The sequence below is a fragment of the Podarcis gaigeae genome, assembly GCF_964106915.1.
Source record: "Podarcis gaigeae genome assembly, chromosome: 9".
Lineage (NCBI taxonomy): Eukaryota > Metazoa > Chordata > Lepidosauria > Squamata > Lacertidae > Podarcis > Podarcis gaigeae.
In genome coordinates this window covers 29,415,703-29,434,488 of record NC_139685.1, presented here as the reverse complement: position 1 = coordinate 29,434,488, position 18,786 = coordinate 29,415,703, and the positions used below count along the sequence as shown (strand labels likewise).

The window sequence follows — 18,786 nt, the reverse complement described above, 5'->3', positions numbered from 1 at the left end:
TTTGGTTCAGGGGGAAGTTACCCAATACTGTATTAGCTTACTTGTCATTCAAGCCTGAGATTCAGATAATTGTGTAACTAATTCCCAGATGCTGTGGGCTCATTTGATCCGAACATCCAACTCTGTGTGATCATAGTAAATTGCTTTTGAATGAGGGGACTTTTGTGATACAGCATTTGGAACAGGGTGGTCTGAGGGTGTTAAAAACAACAACAGAAATCTCTTGAGTATCCCTAAAGTAGCATAAAATATCCCTACATTAGCTTTTTAGATCCCAGTCCAAATAAAAGATATGTGTACTCTACATTTTATGTTTATGTTGTGAGGTAAAAGAAAAAGGTAAAGGACCCCTGGAAGGTTATGTCCAGTCAAAGGTGACTATGGGGTGTAGTGCTCATCTCACTTTCAGGCTGAGGGAGCCAGCGTTTGTCCACAGACAACTTTCTTGGTCATGCGGCCAGCATTACTATACCGCTTCTGGCACAACGGGACATCATGACAGAAACCAGAGCGCACAGAAACCTTGTTTACCTTCCCACCACAGTGGTACCTATGTATCTACTTGCACTGGCATGCTTTCGAACTGCTAGGTTGGCAGGAGCTGGGACAGAGCAACGGGACTGCCTTTGGGGGAAGGGTGGTATGCAAATTTAATTAATAATCATAATAATACATTTTATAATAATGATTAGGAAGCAATTAAGACATGTGTACTTAAAGCAACACAAAAGTGGCCTTCCTGTGTATGTGAATCTGAGAATAGGCGATATATTTCAGTTTAATAAGCTGAGATAGGAGCAGTGCTGTTTTTCTAGAAAAAGAGGTGCCAGAACTCACTGTGAACTTCTCTGTTTCTCTCTTAGAATGGCAATGGCACCCACCTGAGAGGTGCTGGAGCTGAGCTCCTGTGAGCTCTGGCTGGAAAAAAAAAGCCCTGGATAGGAACAAACCTTTGCCCACCCCTTCAGTCCTTCCTTTGTAGCATTAGTAATCAACATAGAAGCCTTTTTCCATAGTTGAAGTTGGCTTTACATCCTGGCTTCTTTGAAAACTAGTAACCCGTAGTTTTCCAGTTTGTACAAAATGGGAAATGCTAGTTATTTAGAGTCTTATTGGGTTGATTGCTTCTACAACAGAAGGGCTGTGGGCACAGGCAAAAGCTTTGTTCATATGTCTGCTTATTTGGCCAAGAGGATCATTATCCAAAGCAGGCCCGAGAACTAATACCAAAATGTTATTAGAAGCAGCAACTCTTCATTATAAAACTTAAATCTGGCATTAATTGACACCCAGAGTGAGAGGGCAGGATCCACTGAGGAATATTAATTGTCTCAATATTTAACATTAAGCATGTGTGACTCATCTCGTATTGCTCCTTCACAACCTGAGTTTTTCATTTGGGCCCTAGAGTGAAATAAGATGTTTCTTTTGTGGACAGTCCATTATTTTTATGTTCCTGGCGCTATGCCTGTTTTTGTTCCTCCTCATAATTTCCTAGAAATAGTTGATGGGCTTGTTGGTGGTGCTGGTTTTTCTGTTTCTTTTCATTGACTGAAGATAACCAAGAGGGAGAGATAAATATGCACAGAACTGTGTTTGGTTGCTTGAACTGAATATCTGAGAATGCTTTGCGGAGAGGGCCATAGCTCCTTTGTTGACCTAGTTTAGACCTTTTTTGAAGCCAGTAGAACTGTTCATTTCCACACGTACCTGCCATACAATAACAGTACAGATCAACCATGTCGTCCTGGAAGTAAGTCCTATTGTATTCAATGGGACTTAGGAAAGTAGGGTTAGCACTGTAGCATATGAGGCCCTTCTTTGAGTGCCCTTTACATTTGTGGCATGGCAGGTGGCTGCAGGAGAAAGGGCCTTCCCTACTTGATGGTCCAGCCCAAATGTGGAATGGTGCTTTGATTGGCATTTCAAAGCCAAGCAAATGCTCTTAGTAAAACCTCTTTTGTAGCCTATGCTGTGTGTGCTTATTTCTGCTGCTTTTCGTAATTGCTTTTTTTATATTGTGGCGTTTAATGTTTTGGTTTTAAGAGCCTTTGGAGAGCTTCCAGTTGGACTAGACAGTATGGGGGTAGATGGGCCAATGGCATGAGAGTATAAAGTGGTTTCATATGTTCATAACCCTTGAGTGTGATTCAGAAGTGTACATAAGAAGGAAGTACGCTGAGTATACAGTTAGCAGCGTACAGCATGCCCATGAAATGAGAGGCCGTACTTTCCATGTAGAGCACTTTCATTCCATGTTGCACAGGGGTGGGAAACCTCCAGCCCATGGGCCAAATTTGACCTGCCAAGACTCCCCATTTGGCTCACCAGGGCATTTTGGCCAAGCCCTGCCCTACACCTGCTACCATATATGACACTCACCCCCCCCCCTTCCCCACTACAGTGGTCCCAGCCGAATTTGAGTCCTTCCCCACCCAAGCTGCTACTTTTAGAACAAAACAAAAGGGAGATCCTGATTACAGATTTCGCACATTACATCACATCTGGTAGTTTTTCAGGATACAAGGTAGGATGGGAGTGGTGCTTTTAGTAACTGTAATATTTTGACCGATGAATTTTTTTATACTATATATGTTGCATTTTTGTATGTGTATGTAATGTGATTTATGACATGGTGGCTTGCCTCACACCATCTAAACGAAGCTGTAAATACGGTACCTATTCTGAGGGTTGTTGTGATTAAAGGTGTTGCTGGTCATCTTGCGCTTCAAAGACAATACTGCTGCTAACTTGGGTGAACAACTAAATCACCCTTTTTGCATAGTGTTGCTTTTAGAGTCATTGGAGATGGAGAAGCTTTGAGGGAGATGGTTTTATCTGTGGAGTTGCACATTTATTGGACACATTCAGCCGTATAAGAAGTCCTCCTAGGTGATTCCGATCATGTTTGTCCCCCTTTCATGTTGGCAGCAAATGTTGAATGTTGACTGCTTGTGACTTCATTTATATGGTTGTATTCTTATCTTGCATACTGTGGCCGTCAAATCTGCTGTGGGTTGACATTTCTAGGAGATGCATGGTTCTCTTCCCTTATTAGTTTACATGTCTTTATTTGCAAATGATAACTTAATTTTCTCGCTTCAAATTGGTCATTTAAAAAACTGAGCAACTTTTGGAGTCAGGAGACTGGCTCGGAGTTTTGGCAAACCAGATTTGGAAAGAAATTTACTTTTTGAACCACTGTTAGTTCGAAGGCTGGGCAAGATGTCTCGAACGTAGTGTGTGCTTTGCTGGATTTAACAATCAAATGTCATTATTTAAATACTGCATTCATCCATGTCTTAGGTGTGTGCATGTTTGCTTTCTTTCAGACTCTTTTATCTGGAAACGCACATGAATCTGTCCAGTCAAGGAGACTGATGATTTCTCATAACATGGATAAAGCTCTGAAAGAAGGTAGGACTCAAAGATAATCAGTTATTTGATGAAAAAATATTTCACACCATGGGATTTTGTAAAATAAAAATTTAAGAACCTCCCTCACACCCACCCACAGTACTTTGGGATACATTCAGGTTGCACAACTAGTAGCATGGAATCTGAATGTCAGTAACTGTGCTGTCATTGTTTAAAGGAGATGTATGGTTGGTTGGATCAATTAATGGGGTTCCCCTAACAGAATGGAGTGCTCTTTGGTCTCAACTCTCCCTTTCAGCTGTGAAAGATCAGGGGATCCTATGGAATAGAGTTGGAAGTGGCATGGGGGACTGCAGTTGGAAACACACAACAGGCTGGACACTGGCTAACAAATTGAAGCTTCATTGGACAAGGCAGAATATGACCACTCAAATAAACAAGAACAGTAGTCTTCATAGTGAGCACACCTGGCTCCTTCCTTTTCTACATTTGGAGGTTTATATTACATGCAGGGCTTTTTTCCAGCCAAAGCTCACTGGAGTTCAGCCCTTGTATGTCTCAGGTGGATGCTATTGCTATTCTAAGAGAACAAGGGAGAAGTTCATGGTGAGCTCCGACACCTCTTTCGCTAGAAAAATAGCACTGATTACATACATACATACATACATACATACCTTTCCACAGTTCAAATCTTGCTCAAGGTGCCTTACAATGTGAAAAAATACAGAACTGCAACATAACAAAAGTAGTCATAAACAATAAAGAAAACATTAAAAAATACACAACCAAAACGAACAATTTCCAATAAATTTCCAATAAATAAATTGTAAGAAGTTCTAAAATAAATATACAAAAAAATCAACATCAACCAAAAACCTAAAACAAAGAGTCTGTCCAGCAGCCTCAGTTTTTGTGGTTGAAGTGAGCCCTGCCCTCCCAGGCCAGGCGGAAAAGTCCTGCAAGACAAGGTCTCACAGCCAAGATGGTCATTTCCCCCCTCCTTTTTTCCCCTTTTTAAAATTATCACCTATTCAGTACTGGAGAACCGTGCTGCTGGCTTTGAAAATGATCAAGGATCCACTTCTCTTGCATTAGTTTCTTCTTGGTGTAGGCAGGCAATTAGGACAAACACTGCGGGTAAGAGATGTGATTCAATCAAGCAAAGTCTGTAATAGCTGGCTTTTAAAACTCAGGAACCTGTCATCAAAAGAATATACAATGCTGATATATCCCAAGTGTGTCTCTGTTTTATAAAATGTATTGTGCAGCCTAGGAATGATATTCTAAAGGCAGTATCCAAATAATTTAATTAAAAAGAGTGAAGACATGGCTTAGGTTGAGTTGCCAGCAGATAAAGGATAGTATTTTCTTGTTGTCTCTTAGAGAGCTTCTGTCTGTAAACGAATGCTGAATTGCAAAGGCTGTGTTGCAGTGCTAGGGAGTGGCCTTGCATGGGGCTTAACCATGAGCATTCTAATTGTGGAGCAGGAAGAGTCAGCCATGCAATGTTGGCAATTGGTGTGGTTGCTATGCATTGGGTTGAGATCTACAGTGACCAGAGATAGGAGGCTCGGTGCTAAGGAGCTGTGGATAGAAGCGCATGGATTTACATTGGAACCAAAACCAGCCAACACTTTGTATTGCATGCCCATCTACAGTTGATAGTGGGTTCAGTCACCTCTTATGTTATGTAAGGTTTGTTACATGAACAAGTGTTGCACCTGTGTGGCCTCTTGTCCCCTCTTCACATGCTCTTCTTAATCAAGTAACTGCTCTGGCAAAGTCTGTTAATTTGATGCTGCATCTAAATCTGCAAACTGTCATTCCTGTGAAAGTGGAAGTAACAGATGTAAAAAAGTGGGAGGTGAAACAACCCAGCTGTCTTAGTGAGCAGCATGAGGCTTTTTACTGTAACTCAGTAAGATGTGTCTACTTACATGTGACTATAAAGCAGTTAGGCATGACGAACCAAAAAGGTATGATAGAGCTAGGTAGTTAATAGTTTAATAAAATAAAGCTTAGTTTTCATGTGACACAGTGTGTTTTATCAGTTGTACTTAATTAAATTAATCTGTGGGAAATTACCGTATTTTATTTTTACTTATAGTTATAGGCAGCTATTTAGGATTTCTAGTAAGGTGACTGACAAATGGCAGTTGCAGTCTTACTCTGTGAACCTCTAGCAAGCTTTTTCAAGGCCGTTTTTTTCTTATATCATCCCTTTCTTATTTTTTGAAAGGTGGGAAAATGCTATATGCTGAAGGTGCAAGCAGCCAATGTTTTCAAGCACCAATTGTTCATAACAGTACTCCCCCCCCCCCCATTTTCCCATGGCTCCTGTCTGAATTCTGCTTCATCTTTGGTGTTGCTTTGGTTTCAGTGTTTGACTACAGCTACAGAGATTACATTTTATCTTGGTATGGTCACCTCAGCAGAGACGAGGGACAGCTGTACCACCTGCTATCCGAAGACTTCTGGGAAGTTGCCAAGCAGCTGCGACAGAGGCTCAGTCACATTGATGTAGTTAAAGTCATCTGCAGCGATGTAGTGAAAGCTTTGTTAACCCACTTTTGTGACCTTAAAGCAGCCAGTTCCAGGTAAAAACATATTCCCTACAACACCCTGATTCCATTTTAGTTCAGCTATTCTCCCCTTCCTCTTTTGCTTGTGTTTGAACTGTATTGAGAGACCCCGTGTGGTGTAGTGGTTAAAGTGCTGGACCAGGACCTGGGATACAAGGGTTCAAACCCCACTCAGCCGTGAAGCTCACTGGGGGGCCTTGGGCTGGTGACTGCCTCTCAGCCTAACCTTCCTCACAAGGTTGTTGTGGAGATTAAACAAGGAGAGGGAGCCACTTTGAGCTGCTTAGAGAAAAAGATGGGCTATAAATACAGATGATGATGATGATGAAGAATAGTGAAGCCTCCTTTGAGGCAACACCAACAGAAACAACGATAAACAGCAATGATAACTAACTTTTTTGGCATGTATGTCACAATACACGTCAAACCTCTCAGAGACTATCTATGCCGCTTGCTATCTCATACATTGTGGTTGGCCTGTGTCTAGTCTACTGAGCTGAACAGGCCCTGGTCAGTAGCAGAAAGGCAATGGGAAGTGTAGGCCTGATCCTACTTTTCTGGCAGGCATATGGACCCTCCTTTTCCTACCTAAATATATAATGAACTTCTATTGTTTTGGTGCATATGTTACAGGTTTACCTTCTATGCCGTGTGCATGGCAAGGCATTGTTCCCATCAAGGTTAGAATTGTGGCCAAACTCATAAATGTTTTCTGTCCTGTATTAAAAATGATAAACTTCGCCAATTATTCTGTTGGGAGCCACCCAGAGTGGCTGGGGAGACCTGGCCAGATAGGTGGGGTATACATAATAAATTATTATTATTATTATTATTATTATTATTATTAAGCATTTGGGGTGGGGTCATTTAAGATCTTTTTTATCTCAGTTAAAGATGGGCTATGCAGGTTGCCAGAAAGCAAAACTTGGCAAGAGTATTTATTTATTTATTTATTATTTATTTATTTAAAGAGAGAATAATGCCACTGATGTGTTATCAGACATGGATTGCAGTTGTATATTTGTTGTCCACTTCTCTTGCACTAGGAGCTGAATCCCTTTGACTTGGGTGTGTTCACTACATAGGCATGGGAAGTATATTGTGAAAGCTGATGTTCTTGCAAAGGGAATTTCCTCTTTGTTCTTGTAGGTTTTTTTTTTGTTGGTTTTTTTTTTTGCCTTGTCATTGGCAGTACCTAGTAGGCAAAGGTGATTAACAGAAACCACAACAAACAGGGAAGCAGCAGCAGCATCTTAACCCCCCCCCCCAATCCAAATTAAAGTATATTTGTGTGGTTGGACCCATGGGCTAGCTAGGCGACTGCTTGGAATCTCTTGAACTACATCCTTTTGGAACACAACTGTGTATTCCCCCCCCCCCACCTGTTGCACATTGAATGTGGCCAGTTAATAGCTGTGTAGCTGGTATATGTGAGTCCTTGGGATGCGGCAGATCTCCATGTGGCATTGAAGCTCACTGCATGACCTCCTGGCCAGTTTGTTTGTTTATCTTGGAGATGCTCTTGATGCAATAGATTAAGAACCAGGTTGCTATGTGGCTTTCTCTAGCAGAGAAAGAAAGCTCCTTGACCTATTTTTATTCCAGCCTTCAGTATGAATTCCCAGAGTGCTTCACATAAGAGGAAAATGCAAATTTCAAAACCCAATTAAAATATAAATAAAACAAAACTGAATAATAAAAAATACAGTTATTAAAAGGCAGCAGGATCTTAAAAGCCAGGTAAAAAGGATCAGCAGGACTAAAACTATAGCATGCGCAAATAAAAAGATCACCAAAGTAGGCACTAGATGTTTCTTTTGCATAACCTACTTATTAAGGATGTTCTGTGTTTAAAAATGGGGCAGCTGCTTTGAGCTTTCTTGCTGGGATACCAGTATAGTACAGTAATATTACATATGTGCCCTTTTAGATATTTACAATTGAATGCCCAGTTGGGAATTAAAACATGGAGACTTAACAGGATTTCACTGTGTTTTAAAATCCATGCAAACATTTAGTGCAGTGTTGGGGAACATCTGGCTTGCCAGTCTGATTCTGCCTGCCATGGTTCCCGGTTTTACCTATGAGAACCTAACACTTGCTACTCACTTTGCTGAATTGCAGTTAGTTTTAACTTTCTGACAGACTCAGGTAATGAATCAAGACATGAGTTTGTTCCAGTTGCACATTCATTATAGCTTATGTGACTTGGGCACACTCTTCGCTCTTGCTTACACCCTCAGGAGGGATCACTTGCAAGTTGCTAACTTGCCGTTGATAGCCTGGTAAAGTACTGCAGGAAAATGCAGAGAACAAACATGCCTTGCAAACTAGGTTGAAAGATAGGTAAGACTACTGCTGTTGCCATTTTCTTTCTCCCCTTCTGTTAACAGCTTTTCCAGTAGTCATTTTAATGCATGTGGTAGGCATGGGAAACATGAGAAGGTTTTTCTTTGCAAATAGTCTCAAGGCCAGCCAGAAATATTAAAGCAATTAAGAAATAAAAGCTGAAATAGCTGACTTGGTAGCTAGATGGTCTCTCTCTTAGCAAATGAAACAAAACAGAAACATCCATATCTATAGGATTTGTGTTTTCTTGCTAGTGCCCTAAATTATACCTTTCCCCCCGGAAAACGGTTCTAGCAGATCAAACTTGCTTTAATTCTGCCAATCTCTTAAGAAGCTGAGGCAATGCAGATAAAGAGATGTACAGCCACTTCTGCTCCCTTTTGAATTACTTAGCAGTTTGCTACAGCCTTGTGTACAGTCCTGTGAAAAATGTCTTTTTAGATTTACTGCTGCGTAAACATCTTTCAGATTTATCTACTGCCTGTTGGGGAGCCCCTTTACACTGTCAAGATGATGAAGAACCAGAATGGTTTCAGGATTTAAAAAAAAGTAATAGTTGCAATTAGAGTTAATAGGAGGCTAACATGAATGTGGTCTCAGGTTTCCTTGCAAAAGACTCTCACTTGCACACCTTGATCAATTACCCTACTTTCTAAACAGATTTTTCCTGTATAATGCCTTTTAAAATGCCTCTCTCAGCATGCTTGTCTCAGCCAATGGTAAGAGACCCATTTCCTTTGCAAAACTGGATAAAGGTATCAAAATGGCCCCACCATCCTTCTTTCCAAGCCATGGTGGCCCGAGGTTGCAAGGCTGTCCTTGTGCATTCAGGAAATATATTTTTGACAATGGAGTGCAATGTGCAAAGTCAGAGCAATTTGCAGGATGAGGGAAGACAAGTAGCCTGCTTCTTACTTCTCCTTGGTTCAGGATTGTTCCTCCAGAGACTGGCTTGAAAGCCTTGGTTGATTGAGAATGCTTAGCCAGCTCTGAATAATTTGTCAGGGGTTTGGACTAAGTGTCCCCTACACTGTGCTTTTCCTGAGCTCAGTTCCTACTGTTGTGTATTGAGTCAAAGGATTATATATCTGTATTATTATTGTCTGTATTGCATTAGGGTAAAGTAACTGCCTTTTGGTTCCAGAGGGTACAGCTACTATTGGTTCATTGAAGCTGCTGTATTTGGATCCTCTGTCTTATTGGTTTCCTCCAAAAGGCAGGACTGTGATTGCCTGATATTGTTCCCTCCAAAATGTATCCTTTCTAGCTTGTTCCCTGTCCCTATAAATGTAGCTCTCCCCTCCTCAAGTCTCAGTCTTGTTTGCTTTAATAAAGAAGTGTTACTAGAGAACTGTCTCCAGCATATTATGTCAAGAGAGCTGAAATCACAAACCCCACGTCACAACAACTGGCGACGAAGGTGGGATCCGGAATGCTGAGGAGCGGTTAACGCAGCCCTGCCTCAGAGTCCGGATTGAAGCTAAAACAAGACTCACTGGCCAGCTGAGAAGACGACCCTGCCCACAGGACAATGGAGAGTCCAAGGGTATTGGAGCCCTTTGTCCCAGTGATTGGGAAGTTACATAGTCTCACTTTCTTTTTGCTATGAAAGCTGTGGGTGGGTGGGCTCAGAGGAATGGACGGCTTTCTTTAATTATCAGGGTTTATTTAGGGGAAAGGAAACTGAATGTATAATTCAATGTCTTTTACTCTACAGTTTGATCTAACTGTGGTTTGCACAAACTATAGCTTTCCTTTGAATAAGGACTGCGGGTTGTTTTGAACTGCAAATAGAAACTTGGAACTTCTTCCCTTCATGCATCAAAGACTGAGACAGAGGGGAAGTGTGTGAACCCAGGACTTAGGTCTGCTTTTCCCAATAAACTGGATTTAAACCATGGTTTGGTGTTGCATCTCAATTGGGCTGGTGTGTTTCATGAACTGTAAATGATGTTTATTTTAGGTGATGTTTGATTTTGTTCTGTCTTTGTTGTGAATGCTGTACTTTGTGCCTGGTAGGCCTCTCCTTTTACATATCACCTGCTGCCTGAAAATGCTACATCAGAACATGTTAGAGCTTTATGGAATACTTTCTTGCATGCATTTTATTGCAAGAGCTGCGTCAAGGATTTTCAAACACCTGCTAAGATAAACTTATCCAGTACATGTTTGCATACTGGCCCTCTTATGCAAGCATACGCTGGAAGTATTTTACTGGCTGATTGGAAATGGAAATGAAGCCCTGGTCTGGGCCTTTTTCTACAGCATTTGCAAAGCAGGCCTCAAACTGAAAATTGCAAGCTCCCTCACAAGCTGACGGCTTTTCAATAACAAGATGGACCAAAATGAAAATCTGTGATAAATGCTTTGTATGGAAATTCTGTAAAATAGACATTGGAGCTGTTGAAAAATACATTTGCATATGTTTGTTTGAACCAATTCATTGAACTTTTTAAAGTTTATCTGGTTTATTCAAAGCAATAGATTGCATAAAGCTGAAGTGAAGCCTTTCAAATTCCTCCACAGACATGTTAGAGGAGGGAACACAGGGATGTGAGATCTGATGCTTGTCCCCATAAACCTTGTCCCCACAAACTACTAAACCTCACCATGGCATAGTGTTGTGAAACCACAGGGGTGTGTGTGTGTGTGTAAGAAATTCAGAAATGTTCATAACTTTGTTTACATTGCAAAGTCCATGTGATTTAAATTGCTGTTTTCTTTCTATAACGAATAAAGAAGAAGGGAGGGGCTTCCTGTGGGGAAATGTACAACTAAGTCATACTGTAACTAAAAAAAATAAATATATTGCATGTAACATTCAACAAGGGCAGTGGTTTTTATAGGTAGCTGGCTTTCTTCTTTTATGGTTCGGGAATCTTCAAGCAGTGATGACTAGAGGATGATTAACTTTCTGCTGCTCCTCTTTAGACTGGAAGAGCAGCCACGGCCATTTTTATTGCATCCGTGCTTGAGGAACTCTGATGAAGAAGCAAGATTCCTGCAAGCATGTTCTCAAATTTTGGTGTATTGTCTTCTGCCCTCAAAGGATGCCCGTTCGCTGAGCTTGCGCATAGTCCTTGCAGAAATACTTGCATCAAAAGGTAATTATAGGCCAGGTCAAGCGTTTGCTCACGATTAGAAAATCAGCCTGCACATTTATTTATTTATTTATTTATTTCATAAAATTTATACACCGCTTGAGTCTTAAGAAACCTCAAAGCAGTTCACAAAAAAGCAAGAAAATCAAGAAAAATTCGCATCCCTATGTCAAAACATACAAAAGTTAAAATAGTTGAAACAGATTAAAATTTCCTCAACAAGGGTTATTGGTCTTTGGGGGCCTGTGGGCACATTTGCAAATTGCAGCAACTGTTGTGGGCACCATGGAGATACAGTCGTATCTTGGAAGTCAAATGGAATCTGTTCTGCAAGTCCATTTGACTTCCAAAAATGTTCGGAAACCATAGCGTGGCTTCTGATTGGCTGCAGGAGCTTTGGAAACTGCGGAAGCCCCGTTGGACATTCGGCTTCCGAAAGAACGTTCGAAAACTGGAACACTCAATTCCGGTTTTCGATCGTTCAGGAGCCAGAACATTGGACCCCCAAGGCGTTTGGGAGCCTAGGTACAGCTGTACTGCGACTCGGCAAGCATCACAACACCAATGGGATGCTTTTTTGAAGCCTGGTTTTAGCAAGAGGAGTGGAACCTGTGGGAGCCACTTTGGCAACCCTTCCTGTGCATGCATTGACTTTATTGCATCTTGCTTGTTCTGATAGCTTTTTAGAGGAGCCCAGGAGATCTCTCTTTGGATCTACAGATTTTAGCCACTGAAAAAGCCGCACGTTTTTCTTGATGTGTACCACAGTGAAGGCTTTCATGCAATGAGGGCAGGCATACAATTAGACTGAAGGCAGCCTGACTCATCAGGTGCATGAGATGAATGTTGCATACGAAGGCCCATACCACAATAAACCTGTCAGTCTCCAGGGCGTCACAGGCTTTTTGCTGCTACAATCTAATATGGCATTTTTTCTGGAACTCATAAATGGAAATGTCTATTTCATTTAGAAATAAAGGTGACTTCATTTTAAGTAGGGCTATCAGCTTACCCTAATCAGGTAACCAACCCTGATTAGTTGCTTAATCACCTACCCTTTCAATGATTATATTTGTAAAATAATAATAATTTATTATTTGTACCCCGCCCATATGACTGCGTTGCCCCAGCCACTCTGGGTGGCTTCCAGCATATATAAAAACATGGTACAGTGGTACCTCAAGTTACCAACGCCTCAGGTTACAAACGGTTCAGGTTACAAACTCCGCTAACCTGGAAGAGTTACCTCAAGCTGAGAACTTTGCCCCAGGATGAATTCGGAAATCGTGTGCCGGTGGCACAATGGCAGCAAGAGGCCCCATTAGCGAAAGCACGCCTCTAGTTAAGAACAGTTTCAAGTTAAGAACAGACCTCCAGAACAGATTAATTTTGTAACTAGAGGTACCACTGTATTTTCAGTATATTACTGAAACCTCAGTATAACTGTCTCTTTGAGACATTAAACAAATTTACGTGATTTACAACAAGAAATAAAAACCACCATTAATTCTTAGAAAAAGAGGCAAATTTTTATATTTTTGTTTTCATTCTTTTACTCATAGGAACAAAGGAAGCTGTCTTATATCATTGGTTCAATTTGGCCAATACGTATTGTCTATGGCAGCTATCTAAACTTTTCAGATCTAGGCTCTACTTTTAACACAAGCATGCATTTGGGAACTTATTTCTTAACATTTTACCATATATTTGCATGTTGGTAGTTCTCCTGTTGTGACCCACATTGGATCACACCCAACCCACTAATTGAAGACCAGTGGTCTACAGTGACTGTCAGGGGCAATCCATGGTGTCAGGATAAGTATCAATCCAAAAGAGTCGCATAAAAACAAGTATTCTCTTAATTTGCAGCTCTTCTGATCTAAAATTTGCACTTGCCGATCAGTCAACTACAGCTATAATGGATTGAATTAAAGATTTAAAGCTTGCTCTCCTATTTTTTTTCAGGGTTCTAGGAAATACTTCATAAGCATGAAGCAACAGTATTTTAACAGACTGAATTTCCAAACTCCTGTGATTATAAACTTCTAAGGTTGTGTGTCACCTCCAGCTATTTTTAGGAAACGTTCTTTAAGGCTACAATAGGATGCACACTTCTTGGGAACAGCACTGGGATTTGTGTCCAAGTAAATAAGATCAAGCTGTTAAGAATTTTAGAAATAGACGTAACACCAGCATTTGGTTCATTTGTATCCATAAAGTCAGGCTAATAATATTTAGTGCAAAATGTACAGGTTTTTTTTTCCTCGATGAAGATGTCTGCAGCATTACATGTGTGCCGCGTTCTTCTTTTTTAAAACTTCAGTACTGAAACCCATGGTAGAGCTCCTGAGTGATCCCAACTACATCAACCAAATGTTGCTTGCTCAGATGGAGTACCGGGAACAGGTGAACGAGCATCACAAAAGAGCCTACACATATGCTCCTTCTTACGAAGAGTTCATCAAGCTTATTAACAGCAACTCGGATGTTGAGTTCCTCAAACAACTAAGGTAATTCCATGTTTGCTTATAGGAAACTCGACACAAAATAGGTCCATTGGCATTCATTGAATTGAGGGCAAAGTCTGTATCAGAGAGAGAACAGGCGTGTTCTAGTTAGTACTTATGGCATGCAGGTAATTGAGGCCGTGGGTAGCTATACTATGACCCATATCCAAAGTGCGTATTCTCCAGTCCAGTGTTTCTGGAGGCAGGTGTTTTTGCTTTATTGAACTCACAGGAATAGGCCACACTCATAGGATTTATACCAGGCATGGCCAATCCAGATGGCTTATAGAGTTCCTGAGGCTTCTCACAGGAGTCAGATTGCATGCATGGCCTTATTTATTTCTCTGTGCATATTGTTGGTTTTTTTTTCATTTCACCCTTGACAGGAGCTGGAGGCAGGTGTAGGTCAGCAATAAAGCACTCGATGTCAGTGAAGTTAACTGTTTATTGAAAGAAACAAAACAGCTCTGTCCTAGTGGTCACCACAACCCTTCCCAGTATGTCTTGGCCCAATGAATCAGTTGTGAGGACTGAAGGTCCCTTCTCCTCCCCTGAGTCCTTCCCCAGCAGCCGAAGCCTCCATCATCTTCTCTCATTGCTCCGCCCACTTCATTTCTCTGTGTGTTCTGGGAGACCAAGGGGGAGGCTCAGATATATAATCTAGGGCTGGGCGATATCTGGATTTTAACATTGTGATACATCAGCAGCTAAATCCTGCAATTTACTGATATATCACGATGTGTGAAATTTATCTGGACTTCTTCTTCAGAAGCAGATGAGATACATCACTCAGCCCCATACTGCACTGGCTCGAGCAGTATGGGAGCTTGATCAGCTGAGGGGTGGGCAGCTTTCCATGCCCCTCAGTTGATCAACACCCCCTTCCTCTGGCTTGCATGAGTTGGGGGGGGGGCGTCTTCCTTAAACTATTCAGCTGAGGGGCAGGAATCAAAATTGCAAGATTATAGTCTTTCTGTAAGCCACACATTTAGATAACATACGATTTCTGGTCTTAGTAATATTTTTAATCCTTTAATTATTGTATACATGACTACAAAAACATTCTGAAAACTGCTACAGTCTGACAGCCCTGAGAGTTATAACTGTTATAATCCGTTATGGTGATAATAACTTCTGAGGGATGCATGTTAAATTTTGGTAGTAGAGATGTCGGTGTAAACATTAAACCAATCCAAAATGTCCTATCCTCTATACTGCATAAAACCAAAAACTCTGCTCAGCCTTTCCACTCCTCACTCAAAAGTCTTTCCTTTCATTGTTGCTTATAGGTACTATTAGCCATGAAGCCAAAAAGATCTGATTGTATTCTTCTCTTTGTAACTAGGTATCAGATTTTAGTGGAAATAGTTCAAGCAACCACTATCGGCAGCTTTCCACAGTTGAAAAGGCAAAAAGGTAAGTTGCGTCTTTTCGGGAGGTGTTTAAAACTAGAAAACTTATAACTAATTCTTTACATGGCCATCTGAGATTAAGAGTTTCATGCTGTACCAACTGAGCTATCCCATCTGTAAAATGAGAATACAGTTCTTACTTTGTTTATAAGGAAAGCAAACATAGCGGGGAGGCTACATTGCAAAATGCGAGGGGGGTACCACTGTGTAATATTGCATACCCTCTTTTACCATCTTGAAATGATGTATATCCTAGGATATGGCCATTTTTGTTTTGATGCCAAATTTGTCTACATGCAGAGAGAGTCTAAGCAAAGTATTTTCGTTTGATGAAAAAATGAAGGCTGGTTGAAAACATGCCTCTCTTAGCCTTCAGCTTTCTACAACAACAATGGAACCACATTCAAAACTTTTCCATCATTCTAAATGTTGGTTGATCCATTTCAGTTTTGCTTCACGTACATCATTTTTATTTTACTGAGATGACTGTTCCTTTGTTCAGGACTGGTACATTTTACTTGCTTTTTGGTTCACTTCTCACATCTGTCCACTTTAGTTATTTGGGGACGAAAGGGCAGACTGTTATGTTGTGGGGTTTTGCCTGCTGGCCATCCATTGTGATAAGCACAATGCACTGCCAATATCAGTACTGGCAAATAAATAACATAATAGAAGATTAATGAATAATGATAAATAAATGGCATAGTGAGAATCCCAGAATAGCATGCTCATCCCCCAAAATCATTTGAATGTTTTTGTGTGCCCTTATGTGATTTCTGACGTGCTTCATTTTACTTCAGTTTCATTTTAAGTGCATAATTTTCTGTTCCATTTTTGTTACATACTCTAGTTATCTTTCCTTTGTTCCTGTTTCTAAAGGCATGCTTTGAAATGGGTTACTTGAAATAGGTTATTTATTGCATAAAAAGCCTAATGTTGAAATAGTACTAAAGGCAAAATATAAACAGTATTTGTTGTTAACTTCCCTTTGCAAAGAGCGAGATATTTATGAATATATTCATTTACTGGAAAGACCATTTCATAAGATACTGAGTGGAGAGGATACACAATAGGCATGAGACTTCTGTTTGTGCTGTGATTTGTAGGCTCAGATCCATGATTTCCAGACATGGGTCCAGACTTTTTTCTTTTGTCCCGCCACTTTCCCTCGGAAAACCCACTGTTTACTTGCAGTATCATCTTACCCCGTATGTGCCCACTCAACTGCTTTGATCTGTGGAATTGGCATGGTCTCCATTTGTACTTATAAGAAATCAGTCTTTTAAGCTCTACCAATCAGGGAGGCACCCTCAATGTACTTTTTTCAGCACTTGCTTATAACATTTGTGTAGGCAAGATGTTGATGTATTTTAATCTCTTTTTACTGTACTGTTAATTTTAATTATCTTTTGCTGCCATACCTTGGAAGTCGAACAGAATCCGTTCTGGAAATCCGTTCAGAAACCAAAGCGCAGCTTCTGATTGGTTGCAGGAAGCTCCTGCAGCCAATCGGAAGCCACAGAAGCCACTTCGGACGTTCGGCTTCCAAAAATAGTTCGCAAACCGGAACATTCACTTCCTGGTTTGCGGTGTTCGGGAGCCAAAACATTCGAGAACTAAGCTGTTCGAAAACCAAGGTACAACCGTATTTTATATTTTTCCATTTCTTGTTTAAAGGTTTCTGATAATTTTAATATTTCTTGCAAACCACTTGGAGGTTTTATTGCAGTTGAGCAGTATATACATTTTATTAAATAAAATAAAGAAATAGTACCCAACAAGAATCCATTTCTGCTAGCAAGCAGAAAATGCATACACTGGGTTATTGATTTTTAAATACATGTCCAAACAGTTTGGGCTTGGGCTCATGCAGACTTCCGTTCTGTGATTTGTAGGCACAGGTCCAAGCAGAGTTTGTCCCTGCCACTTTTCCTGGGAAAATGCATTGTTTACAGCTGAATCGGAACAAACAAGCCAATAGTAACACCTTGACCATGACCTGGTAACAAATGAGCAGAGGTGTTATAAGCTCACTGTACCAGCAACTATACTGCAGCATTCCGCACATAACTGCAGTATAGAGGCCAAGTGCGAGGGAAGCGCCACATAGAGTGCATTGCAGTAATCCAGCCTTATAATCACCAGTACTCAAACTACTGTGGTTAAGCTCTCCAGGTCCAGGAATTAGGTTTCTAGAATTCATATTCAGGAATACAATTATTAAAGACCCAATGGGTCTGTGCTGAGATAGCAAATGGTGCCCTTGGATGTTTTTAGTGTCGCTAATAACATTTTAACTACAGTCGTACTTCGGAAGTCAAATAGAATACATTCCGGAAGTCCGTTCGACTTCCGAAACGTTTGACTTCCAAAGCACGGCTTCTGATTGGCTGCAGGAAGCTCCTGCAGCCAATCGGAAGCCGCGAAAGCCCAGTCGAACATTCGGCTTCCAAAAGAACATTTGAAAACTGGAACACTCACTTCCGGTTTTCGATTGTTCGGGGGCTGGAACCTTTGACTTCCAAGGCGTTCAGGAGCCGAGGTATGACTGTACAGTGGTGCCTCAGGTTACATACGCTTCAGGTTACATATGCTTCAGGTTACAGACTCCGCTAATCCAGAAATAGTGCTTCAGGTTAAGAACTTTGCTTCAGGATGAGAACAGAAATCGTGCTCTGGCAGCGCAGCGGCAGCAGGAGGCCCCATTAGCTAAAGTGGTGCTTCAGGTTAAGAACAGTTTCAGGTTAAGTACGAATTAAGTACTTAACCTGAGGTACCACTGTACTACTACTTCTTCATTAAAAAAAAGGGTTGCTGCAAGCCAAGTTGTTGCTTTTTTTTGCTACTTGGTCCACTAGAATGTCCTTCCCCTCCGAAATCCCCTCTCCCTGAGCTGCAGGTAAGAATCCCTTACCTCAAAAATGTGTCAGTGTTTCTCTCTTCATAGCAGCTTGCTTGAGGTTTGCAGCAAATGGCCATTAGGATGACAAGCTGACAACTAATCTCTCTCATTACGTCCTTTTTAAGTACCCCCTCAGCATGATTAGAAAGATTGCTGCAAAGAACACTGAATGTGTGTCACAAAGCCTCTTCCGTGCAGCTTTTAGAATTGATTGCACATCTCCCTTCCTTCCTTGACAGAAAATGGAGCTCTCTCCAATTTCCATCATCCTGTGAAATTACTATGGGCTGCTGTTGAAATAATTCTCCCTGTGTCTTCTAAAGAATAAAAATACTTATTAAAAGTTTATATAACAAAGTAATAATAGTTTTTTTAAAAAAGTCTTCTCTGCTTAGTGTATCTGCAGCCCAGGCATATACCATTGGCTACCAGTTGGCCCGATATCACTTTGCCACTCTATGTTTTATATAATGTGTTTGTTTTAGCGTTTCAAATTGAAAACCATCTTGAGTGCCTTGGGAGAAAGGTGGTATGGAAATCAAATCAATAAATATT

General features: G+C 40.9%; 1 protein-coding gene and 1 long non-coding RNA gene across 3 annotated transcripts in view; both read left to right on the top strand.

Annotated features, from left to right (window-relative positions):
- Window positions 1-18,786, top strand: part of SNX25 (sorting nexin 25) — a 53,019-nt gene that overhangs the window by 7,194 nt on the left and 27,039 nt on the right. For both annotated transcript variants that reach the window (XM_083755500.1, XM_083755501.1), the window contains exons 2-6: window positions 3,333-3,417; window positions 5,759-5,975; window positions 11,241-11,413; window positions 13,734-13,920; window positions 15,263-15,333. In XM_083755500.1, coding sequence (XP_083611626.1) covers window positions 3,333-3,417; window positions 5,759-5,975; window positions 11,241-11,413; window positions 13,734-13,920; window positions 15,263-15,333 — 733 coding nt within the window. The remainder of the gene's footprint in view (window positions 1-3,332; window positions 3,418-5,758; window positions 5,976-11,240; window positions 11,414-13,733; window positions 13,921-15,262; window positions 15,334-18,786) is intronic.
- LOC310852582 lies at window positions 8,728-11,132 on the top strand. The gene is made up of 2 exons (XR_014568288.1): window positions 8,728-9,371; window positions 9,865-11,132. It is a non-coding gene; the product is annotated as an uncharacterized lncRNA (long non-coding RNA).